The sequence below is a fragment of the Pan troglodytes genome, chromosome 5 (genome assembly GCF_028858775.2).
Source record: "Pan troglodytes isolate AG18354 chromosome 5, NHGRI_mPanTro3-v2.0_pri, whole genome shotgun sequence".
Classification (NCBI taxonomy): domain Eukaryota; kingdom Metazoa; phylum Chordata; class Mammalia; order Primates; family Hominidae; genus Pan; species Pan troglodytes.
In genome coordinates, this window is record NC_072403.2 from 95192367 (window position 1) to 95215801 (window position 23435).

Here is a 23435-nt window from a genome sequence, read left to right on the forward strand (position 1 = left end):
TAGGTTCACACAAATCTTTATTAATTAAAATAGGAACCATTACAATCAACACATTTTTGCCAATGAGAAATAAGTTTGTTTACTCCTGTAGCATAAAAATCCATGCTTCCAAATTTGACGAACTCTTGGAAAGCATTTTCTGTGTCCTGCTAGCTGTGGAAGCAATTTCCCTGCAAAACGTTGCTGAGATGCCTAAAGAAGTGGTAGTTTGTTGGCAAGAGGTCAGGTGAATATGGCAGATGAGGCAAAACTTCATAGCCCAATTAGTTCAATTTTCGAAGCGTTGGTTGTGCAACGTGCGGCCCAGTGTTGTCGTGAAAAGAATTGGGCCCTTTCTGGTGGCCAATGCCGGCTGCAGGCATTGCAGTTTTTGGTGCATCTCATTGATTTACTGAGCATACTTATCAGATGTAATGGTTTCACCTGGATTCAGAAAGCTGTAGTGGATCAGACTGGCAGCAAACCACCAAACAATGACCATGACCATTTTTTGGAGCAAGTTTGGCTTTGGGAAGTGCTTTGGAGCTTCTTTCAGTCCAGCCACTGAGCTGGTCATCGCCAGTTGTCGCATAAAATCCACCTTTTGGCACACATCACAATCCGATAGAGAAATGATTCATTATTGTTGCATACAATAGAGAAAATGACACTTCAAAACAACGATTTTTTTTATTTTTCACTCAGCTCATGAGGCACCCATTTATTGAGCTTTTTCAACTTTTCAATTTGCTTCAAATGCCGAACGACCATAAAATGGTCAACATTGAGTTCTTGGGCAGCTCTCTTATAGTTGTAAGAGGATCAGTTTCGATGATGTTCTCAATTGGTCATTATCAATTTCCGATGACTGGCCACTGCACTCCTCATCTTCAAGGCTCTAGTCTCCTTTGCAAAACTTCTTGAGCCATCACGGCACTGTATGTTCATTAGCAGTTCCTGGGCCAAATGCATTGCTGATGTTGTGTGTTGTCTCTGCTGCTTTATAACCTATTTTGAACTCAGAAAATCGCTAAATTTGATTTTTGTCTAACATCATTTCCATAGTCTAAAATAAATATAAACAGCAATAAGTCATTAGCAAAAAAAAGTGAGAAATGTGCTTAAAATGATGTATAACATAACCACATTTATTTAAGAATGTACTCCAATATAAAACGGCAAATTTCAACAATGCAAAAACCGCAGTTACGTTTGCACCAACCTAATATTTTCCTTTTTCAGGATTTTACTTTAAAATAAGCAATAAGGTTGAGAGCACATAGAAGAAAATAAGCTGGATTTTGCATCTGCTTGACCCACTAGGAAACTAGTGATATTAAATTATTAGGTAAACAATGAAAGTTTCTGAGCAACATCTGATCTTAGAAGGCAAACTCCATTTGTTAATATGACAGATTGTAATTCTGCTTCCTAAGTCTTCATGATTTCTTCCTTCTGTCTAGTTCATTGCTTATTTTCATTCTTTAGTGTGGAATTGTATCTGTGATTCTGCCTAAGTTCAACCAACCTGTTCTCTCTTATCTTTCTCTAGACAGAATGATGTCTGTAGCTGTGTTTGTGTAATTCAGGTGGCTTCTCAAACTAGCCTCTTAATACCCAAATTATTAGTCTTTATATTTAGTTGACAGAGTTTTCACATACCTTCTCATTTGACTTCTCTACTAAAAGGTAGTTTTAGACTGTCCCATTTTATAAGTGAGGAACCTTTGTATATCTTGCCCAAGGGTGCCGTAAGTATGGCAGAGCCAGCACACTAACTCAATTCCTTTGACTCCAGGTCCAGCTTTCCTCCCTATGTTGTTTAGCACAACCCAGAAGGAGACAGCAGTGTCTCTCCTAAGGGATCCCTTCCTTTCTCTGTGATGCAGTACTGACAGTAATTATTCACTTTGGACACTGCTACCATCATGGCAAATTTAGGCCATTTAGATAAAAGGGAATTAACTAATTATAATAAAAGGGGATATATTATGAAATGTATAAAGCCCTTTGTTCCTTTTTTCTGTAGTAATTTTGTGACCTATTCCTTGGTTACAGTAGTGAGGGTTCAGAAACCTGGGAGCTTTTTGAGTAAATACAAAGCACAACATAAAACTTTTATGTTTGACTCTATTCCTGTTCAAAGCTATTTCTGTTAACTAAGCTTATCTGCGCATTCTAGTTGGGAACTATTACTACAATGTTAGACTGCTCCATATAAAACTAATAAATGGCAGTAAAAGGTCTCAGAAGCACCAAGGGTTTTGATCAGGTCAGGAGTTAGAAACTTAATGTCATTTGTATTCATTTCTTGACCAATTGGCAAAGTTTATATATTTTTAATTTTTCTAACATACCACATTGTCTGTTGTATTAATACCAGTTCACTTTTTGTTTTCTGCAGAAAAATCCAGAGGAAGACAACTCAGGGAGAACATTGGGTTGGGAGCCAGGGCACTTGCTGCTCACCATCTGCACCGTGCGCAGTATGGAGCAGCTGCTGCCGTTCTTCAATGTGCTCAGTCAAGTCTTCAACAGCAAAGTCACAAGCCGATGTGGAGGACACTCAGGGAGTCCTATCCTCTACTCAAATGCCTTCCCTAATAAGGACATGAAACTGGAGAACCACAAACCATGTTCCAGCAAAGCCAGGCAAAAAATAGAAGAGATGGTAGAAAAAGATTTTCTGGAAGGGATGATAAAAACTTGAGCACCACTGCTGGTTCCATTTAGCTTACATGTAAATGTAATTATTTAAAACACACACACTGCTCTGCGTTGTATAGTTTTTCCTTTTTTGTATGTAACAGAACACATTTCAGGTTGTATTTAATTTAAATATTTGTATATAAGAGCAAATGTCTGAATGTGGCCTGAATCAAGTTTAAATATTGTTGGCTCATACTGATTATGGTGCCTAAGAGAGCTATATATATACACATGTAAAGTCCATTGTTTTTATTGTCCTGAGTTGTCTTAAACCTGCAAAATATACACTACCCATTTTTTTTTCCATTGGTTTCAGGCTTGGTTCAATTAAGATTGGTTGGGGATTTTTCTCTTTTCCTTATTAACCATGTTTTGGTATCAGAGTGGTGTTCCTTCTCCATCAGAGGCTGGGAAACGTATTATAATTAGTTTTTCTCCCACATACCTTCACCAAGAGCAGTGAAGAATAACTGAAGGCTGGACCATGCATCCTTAAAAGTATTGCATGAGCATCTCCACCTCAGTATGGAAGAGGGATGGACAACCCCCTATTCATACCTCTGAGTTCCTGATGGCATTAGTCATATAGGTAAGTCATCTAATAATCTTTCTTAAGACTCTGCAATGGAAAAACTGGTTGTATAAAGTCTTCTCTGCCCTCTCCATTTGTATCAGCAATGGGGAATGCTGCAAAACATCATCTTGCTCATGTGATGGTGATGGCAAAGATATCACAAGGAGTTGGTAATAAGATTTAATTTTCCAGTAGCCTGCATGAATTGTTCCCCACATAAAACTGTACAGTTAGTGATTGAATTGTATACTTAAGTCCCAGTATTTTACATTAGTGAGACTGAAATTAGAGGTAAATTTCTTTAACAAGTGTAAGGCTTACCTATTTATAAAGAATTATTCTGTTAGTGTTTAAGAAAAACAGATCTAGAGACAATCCAGTAGGCTGCATTGTAAACATTATGATTATAAATCTCTTAGTACTGCCATTATTATTGACAGTTTTGTAAAGACTTGTAAAAAGTCCAGTTTCTCAGGAATATGAAAATTATCTTCAGAAACCTGGTTGAGGTCTTTCTCCAATTCCTCCAGCCAGCTGAAATACTGCCAAGCTCACTTCATGTGCAAGGTGATCTGCACTTTCCTGCAAATTACATTAAAAGAGATTAGATGAGAAAGACATAGCATGCGTCTAACATGGGCAAGACCATGTTACTTGGAACTCTGGGGAAGAGAGGGGTGATTCTTGATTTTGTTTCACTAACAAATTCTAATGAAAACCTTTTTTCATCTTTCAGTAACAAATTCCAAAGCCCTTAAATAAATGGAAAACAGACCAAATTCTTCTAAATAAGGTAAGTTTTTAATCAATTCAGATTATAAAAATAGCTATCATTCCACAACAGAAAAAATTCAATAAAACTTTAATCCACAATTGGCCTAACAGTAAGTAAGTACTACTGCCTCTGTTGCCATCTCCTCATCCATCATGGATATTCATTAGACTCTGAGATGGCTTAAGCTTCTGCAGGAAAGCTGCCAAATGTCTCCTCCTGATTCCCTATTCAGCGCACTCACTGTACTTTGCCCTGGCTTTGCACACACTTTAAGGAGTATGTGAAGAGGCCAAATAATAAAAATCCAGACCACAAGTCTTGACCCCTGTCAGGGAAACAGGCACAGAGTAAGGCTGTCATTTAAAGGAAATATTTTGAAAAACAAATCAAGAGTCCAGAATGCTATCAGTTGACTTAGAAATGAACTACAAAGCTGGTTGTTTTCATGTCACAAGAGTATATTTTTAAAAGAAGAGAAAAGGATCATCTACCTTATAGTGCATAAACTAAGTATTTATTAGTTATTCCTGCCATGGTTAAAAATATGACACTTTCAGGAAGTCTAGAATAAGTCAAAAATATTTGGGGAAATAAACTAAGTGGGTTTAATTTTGTTAAATTGTATAATTACTGCTGGTGAAAATAATCTTGTAGTCTTAATGTGAACCTAAAAGGCTCAACAAAATAAAGCCTTAATCATCATAGTGAGATTCTAAAAACCATTAAAATAGTTTGCCTCCCCATCACCTAATATTAGGCTCTTTTTCAATAGAACTATCCCAGCTTACTTGTGAGTCTGCTTCTGCATATACTCGGACGACATCTTCTGTACCAGAGGGCCGGACAAAAGCTCGAGAAAGCTTGTACTTCTTCACCAGGTCATTGATTGCCTCCTGTAATCCTGGGGGTGTAACTGCTTGTCTTTCAGCATTGGTAGTGCTAATAACTCTCCTGTCTGCAACCTAAGTGCAAGCATTTCATATTTGTTACTCTATTACACTTCCTTTCAGAAGCTTAACCTGTTAAACATACATTCTACGAAAAGTGCCAGACTAAATATAAAATTACATTAAAACTTCTTTCTCCAAGGTCAGGGTAATTAATTTCAACATTTGTGCAACTTTTCTCTTTTTCTTCAGTCTATAAAGAATTACCTTTGGCAAAAAATATTTCCACAAATGCTTAGAGTTACCACTAAGATAATGGCCAGTAAATACGATATGACTTTAAGTCCCATATCACACACAAAAACAGGATAAGTGGTAGCCCATTATATAAGAAGACCAATAAGAATTTCTTAAATATGCCAAAAATAATCTGAACAATCAGCCATTTCTGTGAACTGTGGCTTTAGTACCTCCAATTGTCTTTCACAAATTCTGTTGGTGAATGTGTAAACTGGCATAAACATGTACAGAAATCAATTAGCAATTTATCTGAATTCTCTCCCTCAGGAAGTACTCTGTGAACTAAACATAATGCAGAGTAAGTACTTTCACTTGAAATGACAGGGGATCTGAGTTTTGCTTCAAAATAATGTTGGGGCCAGGTGCAGTAGCTCACACCTGTAATCCTAGCACTTTGGGAGGCCAAGGGAGAAGGATCACCTGAGCTCAGGAGTTCAAGACCAGCCTGGGCAACATAGTGAGATCTCGTCTCTAAATAAAATATACAAAAGAGTATTGGGAGGGGGTATGAAGAATGTATAGGGCAATAATTGAAATCTGTTGAAGCTGGGTACACAAAAGTTCATTATGTTGTTTCTCTACATTTATATCTATTTTTAATTTTCCATAATAAAATCTCTTTAAAAAAGTGATGCAGTCATTCATATTATTTATTATATAATAAAGTTGGAAACCAAATACTTCACAGACAATAGAATGTTAAGTAAATGAACTTAGTTATTCTATAATTTTTTTTTCAGCTGTAAGAGAATACAATTAGGTATCATAAGGCCTTCTTTTTTTGTTTTGAGATGGAGTCTCGCTCTGTCGCCAGGCCAGAGTGCAATGGCATGATCTCGGCTCACTGCAACCTCTGCCTCCTAGGTTCAAGTGATTCTCCTGCCTCAGCCTCCCAAGTAGCTGGGACTACAGGTGTGTGCCACCACGCCCAGCTAATTTTTGTATTTTTAGTAGAGATAGGGTTTTACCATGTTGGCCAGGCTGGTCTCAATCCCTTGACCTCATGATCTGCCCGCTTTGGCCTCCCAAAGTGCTGGGATTACAGGCATGAGCCACGAGCTACTGCGCTTGGCCCATAAGGCCTTATTTTCTATGTATCATGTGTGTATGTACAGAATGAAATAGGAAACATTTGTCAGTGAAATATAGTGAGAATTGGGATAACAGGTTTTACTTAGCTAATATTCAGAAAAGTTATTTTAAAGTTTCTCTCACACCTGAACTTTAAGTTGTCTGTTTGGAAGATCTGTATAGAGAGCATCCCACTGTTGTACAGTCAAGCCCTTCAGAGCCAAGATTGCCTCAATCACCAGCATGTCAGAAATAGCATCACCAGCTGCCTGCAAATGGGGAAACAAATGGAAGAAACCACTTAACACAAGCAAATCTTGGAAATGGATGTTTTTTCTTAGAAAACCAATCACAGTACAGGTTGAACAACCGGAATCTGAAACATGCTGAGAGTGCCAAAATAATCACAAGTGAAAAATTCCACACCTGGCCTCCTGTGACAGGTCAAAATGCGGGTATACAACTGCCAGGTGTGGTGGCATACACCTACAGTCCCAGCTACTCAGGAGAGGCTGAGATGGGATGATTACTTGAAGCTAGGAGTTTGAGGCTGCAGTGTGCTGTGATAATGCCTGTGAACAGCCAATGCACTCCAGCCTGGACAACATAGCAAGACCTTGTCTCTTAATAAAAAACAAATGCACTCCTGACCTCACTGTCAGGAATTTGAAACCAGCCTGGCCAACATGGTAAAATGCCATCTCTACTAAAAATACAAAAATTAGCTAGGTGTGGTAGTGGGCGCCTGTAACCCCATCTACTCGGGAGACTGAGGCAGGAGAATTGCTTGAGCCCGGGAGGCAGAGGTTGCAGTGAGCCAAGATTACGCCACTGCACTCCAGCCTGGGCAACAGAGCGAGACTCCATCTCAAAACAAAACAACAACAACCAAAAAACCCACTAAAGGCAGGCCCACAGGTCATTCAGCATCCCCAAGGGAAAAAGACCCTCTCAGCCTCCTTCAGCTGTGATACATCGTTTCCATGCATGCCAGCTATGTATCATATTTTTTACTATTAAAATAATACTTGTGTGTGAATAAGTGTAAAAAAATGATTGATTGCTTATTGATAGCATATAAATTCAGAGTTAGGAATGATGGTGATGCCAGAGAACCACAGATTGTCCAACGGGTGGCTGAGAGAGTGACACCTTTGCTTTCTGATGGTTCAGTAGACACAAACTTTGTTTCATGCACTAAATTTACAGTATTCTATAAAACCACCTTTAATCTTATGTAACATACAAGAAACAAAAGAATTTAGTGTTTTCGACTTGAGTGCCATACCCAAGATGTCACATTATATATATGCAAATATCCCAAAATCCAGTGAATCTGGAACCCAAAACACTTCTAGTCCCACACATTTTGGATAAGGGATACTCAGCCTATATCATGTGCTTTCTCACATGCAGCATGATTAAATGAAGTGTTTTTGTGGATGGATAAAATACGAACAATGAGGTGAAGATCTCTGTGGAACACAATGAAAGGTATAACAAAGAATACTGAAACTAGCTCTTGAGAAACTTGCCTTTAGTACTCCTTATCTATAAAATGAAATTAGACTGGATAACTCTAAGGCTCAGCCTAACATTCCATCACTCATTTTTCTTTATAATTAGATCCCTTTTGAGATATTACCCCACAATGATAGAAAGCATCAAGGTAAAATGGAGAAATATGAGCTTTGGTATAAGATATAACTGAAGATAAATCTCTGTTTCTTCACTTATAAAATGGAAATTACAGTAACACCTCTCCCTGTGTTACTGTAAGGATTACACAGCAAGGTATATAAAGTGTCCAGTGTGTGCAAGACACTCAAATAATTGAATCACTTTCCTCTACCCTGAGTACTGCTTTTCCATAGCCAAACGACACTCCAACCCCAACTAACCCACATGTATGTCCTTTGTCAATGAGACAACCAGTTATTTGTGTTTGTTTTTGAGACAGAGTCTCGCTCTGTCACCCAGGCTGGAGTGCAGTGGCATGATCTTGGCTCACTGCAAGCTCTGCCTCCCAGGTTCACACCATGCTCCTGCCTCAGCCTCCCGAGTAGCTGGGACTGCAGGTGCCCGCCACCATGCCCGGCTAACTTTTTGTATTTTTAGTAGAGACGAGGTTTCACCCTGTTAGCCAGGATGGTCTCGATCTCCTGACCTCGTGATCCGCCCTCCTTGGCCTCCCAAAGGGCTGGGATTACAGGCATGAGCCCCACCGTGCCCGGCCTGACAACCAGTTATTTTTACTTAATTTCATCGAGGTTTGGTTAAAAAAAAAATAATATATATGTATACACTGAGTAGCTGAATCTGTGATCCTAGGTAGAAGCTACCCAATATACTTGAAAATTTCCATCATAAGAGGTAGGGGAAGGGAAGCATATTAAAAAATGTTCTGTCATTCCATTTCATTATAAATCTCAACTGAATATACCACTATTAGAAGGAAACCACCAGGCAAGGACGTCTCCACTTTAATTTTGTATGCACCCACACTCTGTTCTGTCCATCTTCTGAATAATGTAAAGGTAACCAAGAGTCCACTGCCCCATCAGTTCTGACCTGGTTAAACAAGTCAATAATGTTTTCAAGCATCTTAGCAGCTTTTCTTTTCTTATCTTCCAGTTGTTCTGCTGATTGTTTTATCTTCATTTCAACAGCTGTACTAAACAGTGCCTGCAGCAAAAGAATATAAAATCAGTCTCAAAACACTATCCAAAACCTAGTCATAAGTACTATTATTCTAGCTAACCCACTTTTCCCTCCTAGTCAATCTGGAGAAACAGGGGAAAAATAGTGGCAGCCTTAAAATGTATGAAATTAATGTAAGATCACATTAAAACCCAGAGGATAGTACTAGGGGAAAAATTTTATTTGTGGATTATATAACTGGTTATAAAAATTTAAACATCTGATTACAAAGAAAACACCACCTTGACAAGAGGCGAACACACACAGTAAGTTCATGTTTTCCCTTTAACCAGCTGAATCATTTCTGTGCAACCAGGTTACTTAGAGCCTGTCTGTATCCTTTTTACTTTGAAGGATATAATTCATTGCAGCTAGTACAGTTTTATTCTAAAACTTAAGGGGATGAGCTAGGCAATATTAAGAGTTCATAGTATTCATCAAAATATGGCAAATAATGTCATGGATAGTCATTACAATATATAATTCATCATGCTCCTCAAGAGTCTTATCTCATTTGGAAATACCCATCTTTTTTACTGCCTTCTAGAGGCCTAATACTGAGCAAGATTAGCATACTATGCTCAACTACTTGATGAAATACATTTTTCTTGATAAAATAAGGCACAGGCTAGTCACCTGTTTTTGTAAAGTTTTACTGGAACACAACCACACAGATTCATTTAAGCTAGATCAGTAGAGTTGAACAACTGTAAGAGACCTTATGGCCTGAAAATCCAAAAATATTTACTGTCTACCCTTTAGAAAATAATTTACCAACTTCTCCATTCGATCACTAAAGTTATATCTTAATTGCATTTTGTAGGAACTTATTTTTCCCCTTTTTATATTTATGCCCTCCAAAAGCCAATTTTAAATTAATGAGGAAAATTATTTGGCTTAGATTCAAATGTCCTGATAGCCACCTCAAGTGTATTCATTAAATGAGGTGAGTATAAAAACATTTTAAAAATATTCTGAACATTATGAATCTACAAAAAACTAAATTATACACTTTAAAATGTAATTTTATGTAAAATGTAAATTGAAACATTTTATGCCTATCACTAGTTACCTTAAATTCATTTTCATTTCTTATTAATTATCAACTTTCCAACACTTTGCAATTCACCATAGCGACTGAATTTTTCTTTTCCTCTCCTATGGCCAGCCGGAAAATGCATAGACAACATACTTATAAAAAAATTAAGAACTGTAAATTTTAAAAAACTATTCAAAACACCTTAGTATCTCTCTTCACATTCAAAGAAGAATCATTACCATGTAAAAGAGAATCACAGTTTCATAATACATCAATATATAAGATAACCAAAGGATCTTTTTGTCACATCCAATTATTTCAACAAAGTACAATATTACCTATTATTACCTCCCAGATATAGAAGTCTCATCATAAAGAAAAGTGCCAGCTAAGGCCAACTATAATTAAGAGAACTTACAGTGCCATGCCCATTTGCTTCAAAATAAACTCCAATGTCAAACTCTTGAGCCTTGTGGTGCAAATGTTTTACACCAGTCTTAGTGCAATAGACAGGTACCTATAACACATGCATTTAAAGAAATACAGCAATTACTCAGATGTCAAATGTTTCTTGCATACCTAGTATCCCAGAGATACAAAGGGGAACAAAATACTGGGGCCGAGTCCAGTGAGGAAGACGATTAAGCATTAAAATACAAAATGGTATGTATACAATGGAAGCATGAACACACTCTGGAAGCACGCAGCCAAGGGTAAAGCACGGTGAGAGAGATGAGGGTCTCCTTATAAGACACTAAAGATTACAAGTGGGGGCGTGACACGACCTAACTGTTTTAGAAAGCTGTTTAGCTACAGTGTGGAGAATAGCTTAGAGCAGAATTGCAAGCTTTTTCTGTAACAGGCCAGACAGTAAATATTTTAGGCTTTGCAGGCCATATGGTCTCTGTCACAATTACTCTGCCATTACAGTGCAAAAGCAGCCACAGACCATACATAAACAAATCAACATAGCTCTATTCCAATAAAACTTTGTTTGCAAATAGCAAGTTCAATTAGAAGGTTAAGAAATGGAATGAGGAGGCTTCTAGGACTAATCCCAGTAAGAAATAGTGGCTGGATCAGCAATAGTGAATAGGGAAAGTCATGGATGGATGGATCTGAGAGAGCTTTAAGAATGGTTAAGGAAAGATTGATAGTAGAAAAACTGCAAAAGAAAGATCAGCATTAGATTGGATGTAGGAGACCTCAGGAATGGCAAGGGCTAAAAATATTTCATCTGGAAGACAGTGAGTTGAGAAGTAACAGTTTCTTAAACTAGGTTATTTTATCTGTAATAAATTTTTAAGACAGAAAATGAAAATCCTAAAACAATAACCCAAGCACTGTGAAATAACCCAATCCCTGTGAAAGGCAGGCAAATGGGCCCCAGATGGAATCCCTTGAATGAGCTTATTATAACCATATATTAAAATCAGGTCATAAACTAGCAGCCTCAAGATATATTTCGTTTTGCCCAGCCACTGTTTCTTTTTAAACAAATAGGAAAATCACATGAAAATTCAGATTTCCTGCTTCTCTTGAAGAGTGTGACGACAGTTGACATCAGCTGGCACATACTGACCTGTTTTTAGCCCCCTGCTGCCCTCATTCACTTTACCTGTCCAAATCCTGCAGGAATCTGACTTTATAATTCCTGCTTTCTAGAGAATGGAAAGGTAACTAAAACTAGTATAAATGCCAGAACGAGGTACAAAATGAGGTACAAAAAAGCTGGAAAACTTCTCGATAATGAGAAAGTATAGGCAAACAGGCTTCCAGTTTTGTCCATGAACCCTGGTAACTCTCCGAGCAAGTAGTGTGGTGCCAAGGGTGGTCATCTGGTGGACACCGGGGAAATAATTAGAAACAGAATCTCCCACCACCCCAGAAAACCTCTCCAAAAAAAAAAGAAGGGTAAGAAACAGTTTTATTACTGAATAAGTATTAAGCCAAACTGATGTTCAATCACAGGCTAATTTGCTAAGAGATAGCAAAGATAAACGCTCACCCTTTAATATAGCCAAGCGGACACATTCCAATACAATTTGCTAAGACAAAAGATGGCTAATGACAAAAATTCTCTCCTTGACCAAACTTTAGTCAGGTTTAGGTGGGCCTGACTAGGCCTTGTCCTTAGGCATGTCTTCCAATAGCCCGATTTTAATAAGAGTCATGCTAAGTGAGCTTAGCGAGAATCCCTCATCCTGATACATGACCACTCTTGACATCTGATCTGAGTTCTCATTCTCCACCATCCCCCAGGTAATATGTGACCGCCCTGGCCTACCTTCAGCAAAAGTCCTGTTAGATCAGTTTAGCCAAAATACCACCCACTTACCCTCATGTTTCCTCTCAGTAATTTTTCATCCACTGACCACCCCCCACCCCCCACACACCCTGCTCCTTGGCTATAAAGCCCTACTTTTCCTTACTATATTTGGAGTTGAGCCCAATCTTTCTCCTACCACTGCAAAACTCCATCACATTAGTCCCTGTACCTATCACAACAGTCCTGAATCAAGTCTGCCTTACCATTTTAACAAGTGTCATGAATTATTTTTTCTTTAACACTAGTCCTCAAATAGGAAAACTTGACAACACCATTTGTCACACACATGGTTTATCCTCAACTTACTTGGTAATAGGGATGGCCACCTGTGTTAACTGCCCTTCTCTAAAGGAGTAATAAAACTTTTCATACCTCTGTGACAGGTAGATAGTTACAAATTGGACGCAAACACCTAAGTTAAACTCTCCTGAGACTGGGAGATAGGTGAGCTATCTTCCTTGATGTTTATATTTGAAATTGGTGACTCTAGGCTCTTAAAGAAAAGTATTCCTGAGCTATAAAACTGGCTTATTAGGCCTTTAGAAAGACTTACATTCATTACAAAGGCACAGAGAAAGAATTCCAAGTTTTCTAAAGGAAAACTCCAAGAAAAGGAAGGAAAGAAGTTTTCCTTTATTCATCAAGGACAACTAAATTTTTTCTTATTTATCTCTTTACCTTTACATGAACAGCAGCTCAGCTTCATGCACTACAACATAATCACTTTTATGAGGGCAGTATCTTTCTCACAGAAACATGATCTTAATTAAGAAACTACCAGAAAACAAAAATGGTTCAATACCTTCATAACTTCTTCAAGATACCGTGTTGAACTTCCATTTGCATATGCAGTTTGTACAACACCAATATTCAAACTTTCTCCAATCTAGACAAAAACAATGATACTTAACTTGCCATCAAAAGTATGGTCTACAAAAACAAATATAATGAGAGTTCTAAAGGCTACCAAAATTATCAGCCAGTTCAGTTGTGCCTTAGTTTATGCCATAAATGTCTGACTGAAAATTTACATGTATGCCAGGAAAAAAGCCTAAAATACATTTGAACACTATTTAAAACAATTCTATGAGAATTCCTCTTTTAAGAAGCCTGTATCTCCTGATCTTCACCTCTTTAATTTTTTAAATAAAAGTATCTGGCCAGGCACGGTGGCTCACGCCTATAATCCCAGCACTCTGGGAGGCCAAGGTGGGTGGATCACCTGAGGTCAAAAGTTCGAGACCAGCCTGGCCAACATGGTGAAACCCCATGTCTACTAAAAATACAAAAATTAGCCAGGTGTGGTGGCATGCATCTGTAATCCCAGCTACTTGGGAGGCTGAGGCAGAAGAATTGCTTGAGCCCAGGGAGGCAGAGGTTGCAATGAGCCGAGATCATGCCCCTGCACTCCAGCCTGGGCAACAGAGCAACACTGTCTCAAAAAAAAAAAAAAAAAGTATCTATTGAATTCTTAAAGTATGCTGTTTCCAGATTATAATAATTTCCAATTACATTGTGTACTTAAAGCGAGCCTGAGATTTATTTCTAAAATAGCAAAATGAAACAAATCTCACATTACTAAGCTTATCATAATCAGTTAATATATCAGATGATGAGATTTCCTATTAGAATTTAGGGCTTTTATGGAGTGACCACAGAACTGTCATCAAAGTTTCAATTATGATGGAAGCAAAACTTCCTAAAGCTTCAAATCACAAAACTCAGCCAGTATAAGGAGGAAAAGAGTACCTTCAGGTTCCAAAACCAATGCCTCAAATGTTCAAATGACTGGGTATTACCACTGCTCTTTTTTTAATTTTCTGCCCACTAATGTAAAGAATTTGTCATAAATTGTGCCCTTCTGACAAATGATTGTAAAATATGGAACTATTTCACTACTAAGTCTTGTTTTAGAGGGTAGCCAATCCCCCCACCATACCTCCACCAGGAGCTCTTTAAGGAAACTGCTAATTAACGTTGCTATCTTGTCTCCATCTATGAGATGAAAGTGGCCATCTGCATCATGGTAGTAATAAACAATTCTGTCTGCATCTCCATCAAAAGAACAGCATCTTTCATTGGACTTAATTTCCATTCCTAGCACACAGGATAATTTAACATGCATTTCAGTCTAAGAATTTATTATAAAGAGTTTTAGAATTTTCTCTTAAAATTATCCACCTAAAAATCAATGTCTTAATCTTAAATAGTGTATAATCTTTAAATAGTACATAGTTTATTAGTGGTTTTTACAGGTCAAATTCTTTCACTGCAAAGTGAAAAAAGGAGCATTCAAAATCTATGCTGATATTTGCTATAATACTACCATAAAATTCCACTTTATAAGCAGGTTGGTTTGGCTAGACAGGTGTCCCATAAAGGTTTTTTGAAAGCTACATGTATTTCTGAATGTAATTTACCTAGGACCGTGATCTCCTTTACATAGAAAAAATAATCAGCACTAGATGATGTATGTGCTTTAATTCTAACAGAAATGATTTTTATTTGTTCATACCACCAATAAAAAGAAACACTGGTAATTAAGAGCAAAGAGTTATAACTTTGAGAGATAACTGGCCTGTGAAATTTACATAAAGTTGCTGAAATCTCAGCAATTGTCACATCAAATTTATTAGAAAATTTGGCTATTCCTTAGCCATGACAGCAGCAGAGTGACAAATTCAACATGAGACAACTAAGAAGTAAAAGGCTTTTGTCAGGAATGGGATCATAAGATTGATGAAAGGACATGATGCAAGCTTCAGGAAAGCAAGGACTATGGTTTTGTTCATACTATAGTCCCAAAGAAAGCAAGGACTATGGTTTTGTTCATACTGTAGTCCCAAAGCCTAGAGCATAGAGAGTAAGAGCTCAGTATTTAAGAAATGGATAAATAAGTGGCAGAACTGAACTGTCAAGTAAATGTCAAAACAAGCAATTCAATGAAAAGGAGCTCAAATTGGTTGACTACACTGACATTTTAAATGCTTACTAAGTAAGGCATAATAACATGAATGAATGAGGCAACTGGATGAAGTCTGTAGAGTTCCAGAATGCATGTCCTATTTTAGGGGAGCAGCATCTATCTGACTGCAGTGGACTAATGCCATGTGTGAACATTTTCTGATTTTGGTAAAGAGATGCTAGAGATTCCAATATATAAGAGAAGTCACGGAATTTTTAAACAGTGGCACACAGACAAACACACAAATGCAGCCAGTCAAACAAAACATATCTGCAAGTCAGGTTTGGCCTAAGCAAATAATTTAGGGTCTATAATGCAGATAAATTCAGAACACCTCTTACTACAACTAAAATCTGAAGAAAAGTCTTCCTCCTATTCTGCACTGAGTGGTAAACACTGATTGCTAACAACTGTATAAGCAGAGTTACATTTGCTTTCCATAGTGTATTTAATTCAGATAAGGTATTTAATAATACTTACTATGCTCCCCTCTAGATCTGTGATTCTCAAAAAGGGATCCCCAGACAAGCACTGTGAACAAAGCCTGCAAACTTGATAGAAATGCAAATTTCTATCATATGCAAATCCTATGCCAGACCTCCAGAAACTCAGAAGTGGAGCCCAGGAATCTGTGTGCTAACAAGCCCTTAAAGTGATTCTGACACATGCCAGTTTGAGAACCACTGCTCTAGAATGCCATTTCCTGACTTTGCTTTCCCCACCTGATTTCCTGTAGACTATGAGGAATGGTGTGATTTACAGGCAGAGAGAGCAGACCATGTTTCAATGGCTCTGAGAGTGGGAAGACTTCTCAATGTCTAAATGTGGCAGAGCCAGGAATAGCTGCAAGATTCTTAACTCACTTTACCACCTTAGTTTATAAGTGAGATTGGCTTCAAAGACCATTAAAAACAAATTTTTACAGTGCTAGTACGACATACCCTGTGGAGGTTTCTGATGACTTTTCACAAAGTCAGCTCCACATAAATGATTGAGTTTGCCCTTGGACCCATCATTAAACAGCTGAACTGACAGGCCCTGTGAGAAGTAGTGTTCCATTTCCCTTAGCTTCAGGGCCCCTATGCCATTTGCACAGTCAACCTTAAGTGATCTGTATTCATCTCCACTGCAGGAAGCCTACAAAGGAAAAAGACACATGGAAGAAAAATTTCAAGTTATAAAAATAAATGTGAAATATAAAGCATATATACATATGTGCATATGTAAATATTCAGTTAACTCATTTTAATTTTTAAATTTTATCAATTATAATTGTGTTCGTTTTTCAATTTTTAAAATTATAAAACACTAAAGTAAAATTTAAAAACACCTGGAACAACAGAATAGTTTTGCTGATTGAACAACTTATAGCATAGAGCTTTATTAGAATTTAGTCTCAATTAACAGGGTCTCTTAAAAGTAATATTACAAGGCAGCCATTCAAATGCAAGAATAAGCACACAGACAAATGGGCAGTAATGACATGTCATTCTTTTTATAGTATGTGACATCATCATCAGGCAGATTTGTTTTTTTTCTAATTGTCTCCTCTCCCAGCTATCCTCACCCCAAATTATAAGTTCTATGAGAGCAAGGGCTTTTAGTTAATTGTGCCTGGTAAGGACATACAGTCAATATTTGTTGATCAAATGAATTATACTTCTCAAATCTCTCTACATTTAACAAGCCAATATACCTAGAAGAAAATCTCAATAGTAGATGCCTCAGGTATTAAGCCAACAGCACCTACATTAACTAAGATCAAATTCATCTGAATGAATACTTATGATACCATCGTCAAGACCCCCACCATGTTTGCTTCCCCAAAGTATCTCAGAATGTACTACGTAATTTGCCAAGTAAACGCCAATGTAAGTTAGCAGGATACATAGACTAGAACCTTGTGTAGCCCTAGAGAAAAACAAAAAAGGAGATATACAGCATCTTTGGAAAAGGAAAGAGGAGGCATGACAAACAAGATAATTTGTTCAGTAGACCATGTTACTTTATTCATTTGTTTAACTTTAACCATGTTCAATAAACTTTTCACCTGTTTGGTGAGTTCCACAAAAGCCTTAGAGAGTTTCTGGTAGTAACCTTCTATAGTTGCCTTTCCATATCGGCCACCCGTGTTTCGACAATACACCATGTAGTGCAGCTGGGGTGTTGTTAACAAGCCATAATCTGTCATAGAAATACAAAAAGCAATTCACCGCATTTCTTAACAAAGAGAAAAAAGTTTAAATGCATTCATGCGTGGGAATTTCAGGGTGACAAATCCTTTTGTGTCATCTCAGACATCTTAGAAAACATAAAAATGATCTTAAAAAGAAATATAAATGACTATAAGAAGCCAAAAAACCAATCATTACATATAAACAGGTAACAATGTAAATATAAAGCAATACAGACAATAATTGAGTTCTGTTTCCAGTAACATTGCAAACTACATAATTCAGATGAATCATCCTCCTGGAAACAACCAACATGCTAGATAAAAGACAGAAACCTCCTTTTAAAAAGAACTACAGTGCTGAAAAGTGACAGAATTATCAGGCCAAAACATACCCGAAGGCAAGAACTCCAAGATCTAAGCTAGTTCGGAAGCCAGTTTTGTTCTGAAGTTATTCCTCTAAACTAGAAATTGAGCTACAGTTTTCAGAGCAAAAAAAGCCCATGCTGATCTAAGATGCAGGACCCAGTAGAAGACCAGACTCTCATGAAGTTGAAATCCCAAAGAACTATATCTTCAGTCCGAGGATGAGTCAGAAATTAATCACCCCATGTCACCATTCCCAGGACAGTTATCTTAACACTGTGCAGGGAAGACGGGAAAACCCATTCTTGAAGAGCTGTTACCAAGCACAGGCCCTTGCATGGACTTCCTGCCCAAACATAACCACAGGAGTCCAAAGGAACTTTGTCATGAATTTTTTTTTTTTGAGACGGAGTTTCACCGTATCGCTCAGGCTGGAGTGCAATGGCGCAATCTCAGCTCACTACAACCTCTACCTCCCAGCCTCAAGTGATTCTCCTGCCAAGTAGCTGAGATTATAGGCGCCCACCACCACGCCCGGCTAATTTTTGTATTTTTAGTAGAGACAGGGTTTCATCATGTTGGCCAGACTGGTCTCAAACTCCTGACCTCAAATGATCCACCCACCTCATACTCCCAAAATGCTGGGATTACAGGCATGAGCCACCACGCCCGGCCTGTCATGAATCAATTTAAAGTGAACCCAGCCAGTGCCCCAGGTACCCAGCAGAAGCCAAAGACTAAACTTTACCAAAGGACTATACTTTCATTGTAAACCTCAAAAACGTCCCATAATTTTCAAAAACAAAAAGAAAGAAAACCAGCTTACAGTTAAACATAGCTAACATATAAGAAAAGCACCATGAGCAAAAAACAAAGAAAAATGGATAGCAAAGATGGACCAGTAACCAATAAGTAAATACTCAGTGACTACACCTGTCAGTTGGACCTGAACCTCAAACACAAGAATTTGACTGCAGGCAAAAAGGAGTCACTTTAAATTCTTGAGCCCTGAAGTTATTTAACAGAAATGGTACCTTATGAAGGCAACCTTAGCTCTGGTATAATGATGAGATGGGAGGAGATGGAGAATCTCAAAAAATACAAATAAGAGCTTAGATTAGTTTAATGGAAGTGTTTACTAGAGGAACCCATTATTCTAAAAGACATGCTAAAGGAAGAAACAAAATAATTTTGTGACCAATATCAAAATTACCAAATAAACATTTACTAAATGACTAGTATATATACCCAGTGAAAAGCATTATCTATCCAACTCATCAACTCAGAAACCTGGAATGTGTTCTTCACAGTTCTGTTCTCCCCACATATTACAAAATCCTTTGAATGCAATACCAATTTTTCAAGAGCAGCCTAGCTGGTCTGTTTCCCTTTCTTACAACTTTCCTTTCCCTTCTCTCTGTGACAAACAGAGGGACTGGCTTAAATGAAAATGTGATCATATCACTCTCTTGCATAAAATCCTTCAATGGAGTCCCATTGCATCTGGAATAGAGCCCACGTTCTTGCCATGACCTCCAAGATTTGTATGAATTAGTCCCACCTTACCTCCCTACTCTCTGCTCCTAGCCCCTGTTCTCCCTATGTTGCAGCTACATTAACCTTTTTTCATTTACTGAAATACACTAAGCTGAAGAGAGAAATGAAGGAAAGGTTAAAAAAATTACTCTCAACTTTTTCTAGACTAAAACACTAGAAGAGTGATGGTTCTAGCGATAGAATGAAAATGCTAAAAAAGAAAACCATTCTGGGGATGACAGAAAGAACACAGTTTGGGGCAGGGTGAACATGAGACAGAAGCAGGCCACCTAAGGGAAGACACCACTCAGACCAATGCTTTACAAACTGCAGGCCACAGCCTGCCAATGGGCCATGGAATTTACTTAGTGAGACACAACCAGCATTTGTGCATTTTAAACAGATGATTGCATGTCATGTAGGATGGATGAGCATTGTTTATTGAAACTATTATTTCAGTTATACACACAAGCACACATTGACATGTCATGACACATAATGGGTTTCTTACTATGGGTTGTGATACACAGTGAAACAGAAATAGACTACTAGAGGGATGTACACAGCAGGTAGTAAAACATGTTTGATGAATTAACAAATGAATGAGGCCAGGCGCAGTGGCTCATGCCTGTAATCCCAGCACTTTGGGAGGCCGAGGCAGGCGGATCACGAGGTCAGGAGATTGAGACCAGTCTGGCCAACATGATGAAACCCCATCTCTACTAATACAAAAATTATCCAGGTGTGGTGGCATGTGCCTGTAATCCCAGCTACTCGGGAGGCTGAGGCAGGAGAATCGCTTGAACCAGGGAGTCAGAAGTTGCAGTGAGCCAAGATCGAGCCTCTGCACTCCAGCCTGGCGACAAAGTGAGACTCCATCTCAAACAATAAATAAATAAATAAGTAAATAAATAAATAAATGAAAAAAGGTAGCTCAAGCTATGGCAGTAGAGATAATCATTCAGAAATCATGCAGAATGAAAGAGGGTCCCGAGGAATGCCCTCCCTGAAAGAGACAGAAGAGGAGCCAACAGAGAAGACCAATATGGAATAGTGGCCAAGCAAGTAGCAGCTCAAAGAAAGAGCTTTAACATTATGGAAAGCTACAAAGACTTCAACTGTAAGATCTTTAAAGCATAAATTATTAAAATTATTTTTAGATCACAGCCCCCTCTGAGTATCTGAGGAGAGGTACGCATGCACTCCCTGGGAAAGTGCTTGTGCCGGCAACACTCTGTACATCGTATCATGAGGTCCACAGGTCCTCTGCAGCTTTCCCAGACATGCCACAGAGGTCCCTGGTTAATAATCCCTACTTTACAATACCCACCCGATTTGGCAATAACAATGCAGATGGATGTCAGGGGTGGGCTGGGGAGACATTTATTTCAAGGAGAGGTAAGGATACAGACTCACCTGCAGAAAGCTGAAGAATGACAGAAGAGGAGGAAACAGAGAAGGTAAGCAGAGCTAGCCCTCAGCAGAGGCCAGACTGACCGTGCAGGAAGGGAACACAGTCGGAACTCGAGAGGAGGTTTCAAAGGTCAAGAGTGGACGTTTGTTTTAATGAGAAAGATCTCACACCAGGAAAATATTCACCTCAAAACATGGTGGAGGCAGTGCCTTCACAACAGACACAGTGTGAGAAGGGGATCCTAGTCTGTTTTGTTTCACTTAATTCTCTGTCATTTGATATAACATAAAGAACTACCTGTCAAAAATATTTCCCATCACTACTTGACAGGTAACAGCTGATTTCACAGGGAACCAGCTATTAGGGAAGACCTAATAATATTGATAAAAGCTCCCCAGAATGATCATCTTCAAGTACTTAAAAAGGTTTTTATTTGAGGAAATTCAGCCTTACCAAAGTAAAGGAAGTTGTATTAGTTCAGAATTTCCCAGCTATAATCTCCTATAGTACTACCATAGGTAAGACAAAACATGCCTGCCCAGAAACGACCTGGAAGATTATTTTTAAAGTTAGTATTTTGTATCTAGGAGTTCATTTTTTAAACATTTTTTGTTCATCTGTATTTTCAAACTTTTCTAAATAAATATACACTACTTTTGTAAATTAAAGTTTTTTAAATATTAGTTTAATTTCCAACTCAGGATAACTACATACCATGGAATTGACCTCCTAGAACAGTCACACCATCTATTACAGATTGTGAAAGTTTCTCACTGCTGGGCCTAGGAAAGAAAAGGAAGAAAATAATATATCCCATCCTGAAACTGGCAGGGTTGCTGGTTCTGCAAGCAAATGCAAAAATTACATGCTACAAATTTCAAAATAGTAAGTTCCTGGTATCTGAACTGAAAGCTATAAACTCTAAAGATAACTGGTAAATTATAAGCATTTTCCAGTAGCCTTTCACAATCTAGTTCTAGGAAAACTTCTGGCTTTTAAATGAATTTATAAAATAGATATAAAGGACACTCTAACCACAGCATACCCAAATACCTTTTCAAGTTCGACTACAGCAACATGTCTGAACTCTAAGAACAGTAACAATAAACACTGAATATACACAGTGTGTATAAGACAGTACTTGTATTAAGCCGCCAAGGATATAGAACCTGTTTTCCATTTTGTAAAGTCAGAACAAATTATCTATATGAAAATAAAACAGATTACAAAACTGCCTTGGCCAGGCACAGTGGCTCACACCTGTAATCCCTGCACTTTGGGAGGCCGAGGTGGGTGGATCACAAGATTGAGACCATCCTGGCCAACATGGTGAAACCACGTCTCTACTAAAAATACAAAAATTAGCTGGGCATGGTGGCACACACCTGTAGTCCCAGCTACTCGGGAGGCTGAGGCAGGAGAATCACTTGACCCTGGGAGTCAGAGGGTGCAATGAGCCAAGACTGTGCCACTACACTCCAGCCTGGTGACAGAGCGAGACTCTGTATCAAAAAAATAAAAAATAAATAAAAAAACTGCCTTGTAGGAAAAAATGTTTCATCACTTAGATTAGTTAATAGTTAAGAACCAAATACATGTGGGATGACTTTACTGTGGTGGGATAATTTACTTCAGAACATAAGTTACTCTGCTACCATCATCGGTATCTGGAAAACCCTCTGGTAACACAACAGAGGGTAAAAAAAAACAGTCCAGGTATTGGAGATTGAGTAGAAATTTCCTTTTGAAATAATCTCAGGTTAAAACCAGATCTTATGCAAAAGGAAATGCTACTGTTGCAAAGTATACTTTTCATCTAATATTTTACAAAAAGACATTTTTGTTAAGAAAGGCAAAAGCTGCAAAATAGAACTATGTGGAAAATAATATTGTAGTTTACAGTGAGCTCCAGCATGGGAAAATGATATAAATATCTGAAACAATAATAACACAGATTACAAAGTAAATCTTTAAAAATAATGAGTTCAAATCATGTGTTGACTCTGTAGGGAAAAAAAAATAAACCTACAGAGGGGGTGGGAGACATTTATTGAGTGCTTCTCTTGTGTCAGGAAGTATTTTACATACATTATTCTGCAGCTTGGGTTTTGGAGTAGGGTTTCAAACCAGAGTCAGACTCCAAACCCCAAGCTGCAGTAGTGACTTAGCTACTACAACCTACTAGAAAGGCCAGGCAGGTAGACATGCAACTCAGGGTAGTTCCACTTTACTTCTTTCCATTTGTCTTGGATTAAAACTGATACAATCGTTTATATCACGTTCCCAAAGCTTTTTTTTTTTTTACCAGTAACTCTTATCATCACCTGGTATCTCTACCAATAACTACAAAGGCATCTTGTTGCAGATTCACAGCTTCTTTCTCGCTGATGTCAATAAGCACTCTCTGCATATCTTGTTCCTCAGCATTTGCTAAATAGGTGGCATGTTCCTCCCAGGATGGTGCCAACATTTCACCCAAAGGATCAACCAATTTTACACCATTGTCTTCCTTAAAAGAAAAACAAACAATAAGCAATCTGTGCATACACATGAGGCTGAGTTGAGAACAGAACTCAAAAGCTGTTTCCCTTCAACCAAAGACAGTGATGGCTGAGCAG

At 38.0% G+C, this 23435-nt stretch overlaps 2 protein-coding genes across 32 annotated transcripts in view; one reads left to right on the forward strand and one right to left on the reverse strand.

Moving 5' to 3' along the window:
- The window catches only part of DOP1A (DOP1 leucine zipper like protein A), a 101157-nt gene extending 98165 nt beyond the window's left edge, over positions 1–2992 (forward strand). For all 22 annotated transcript variants that reach the window (XM_016955918.4, XM_054686087.2, XM_054686090.2 and 19 more), the window contains one exon: positions 2384–2992. In XM_016955918.4, the coding sequence (XP_016811407.2) occupies positions 2384–2689 (306 nt within the window). In that variant the 3' untranslated portion in view covers positions 2690–2992. The remainder of the gene's footprint in view (positions 1–2383) is intronic.
- Positions 1–23435, reverse strand: part of PGM3 (phosphoglucomutase 3) — a 27879-nt gene continuing 4444 nt past the window's right edge. For 3 of the 10 annotated variants that reach the window (XM_054685477.2, XM_054685476.2, XM_024356952.3), the window contains 12 exons: positions 23142–23326; positions 21532–21599; positions 17379–17512; positions 16270–16465; positions 14303–14460; positions 13166–13249; positions 10453–10551; positions 8867–8980; positions 6442–6564; positions 4826–4999; positions 3763–3844; positions 1–987 (listed from right to left, as the gene is read on the reverse strand). In XM_054685477.2, coding sequence (XP_054541452.1) covers positions 908–987; positions 3763–3844; positions 4826–4999; positions 6442–6564; positions 8867–8980; positions 10453–10551; positions 13166–13249; positions 14303–14460; positions 16270–16465; positions 17379–17512; positions 21532–21599; positions 23142–23326 — 1497 coding nt within the window. In that variant the 3' untranslated portion in view covers positions 1–907. 10 annotated transcript variants of the gene reach the window in all.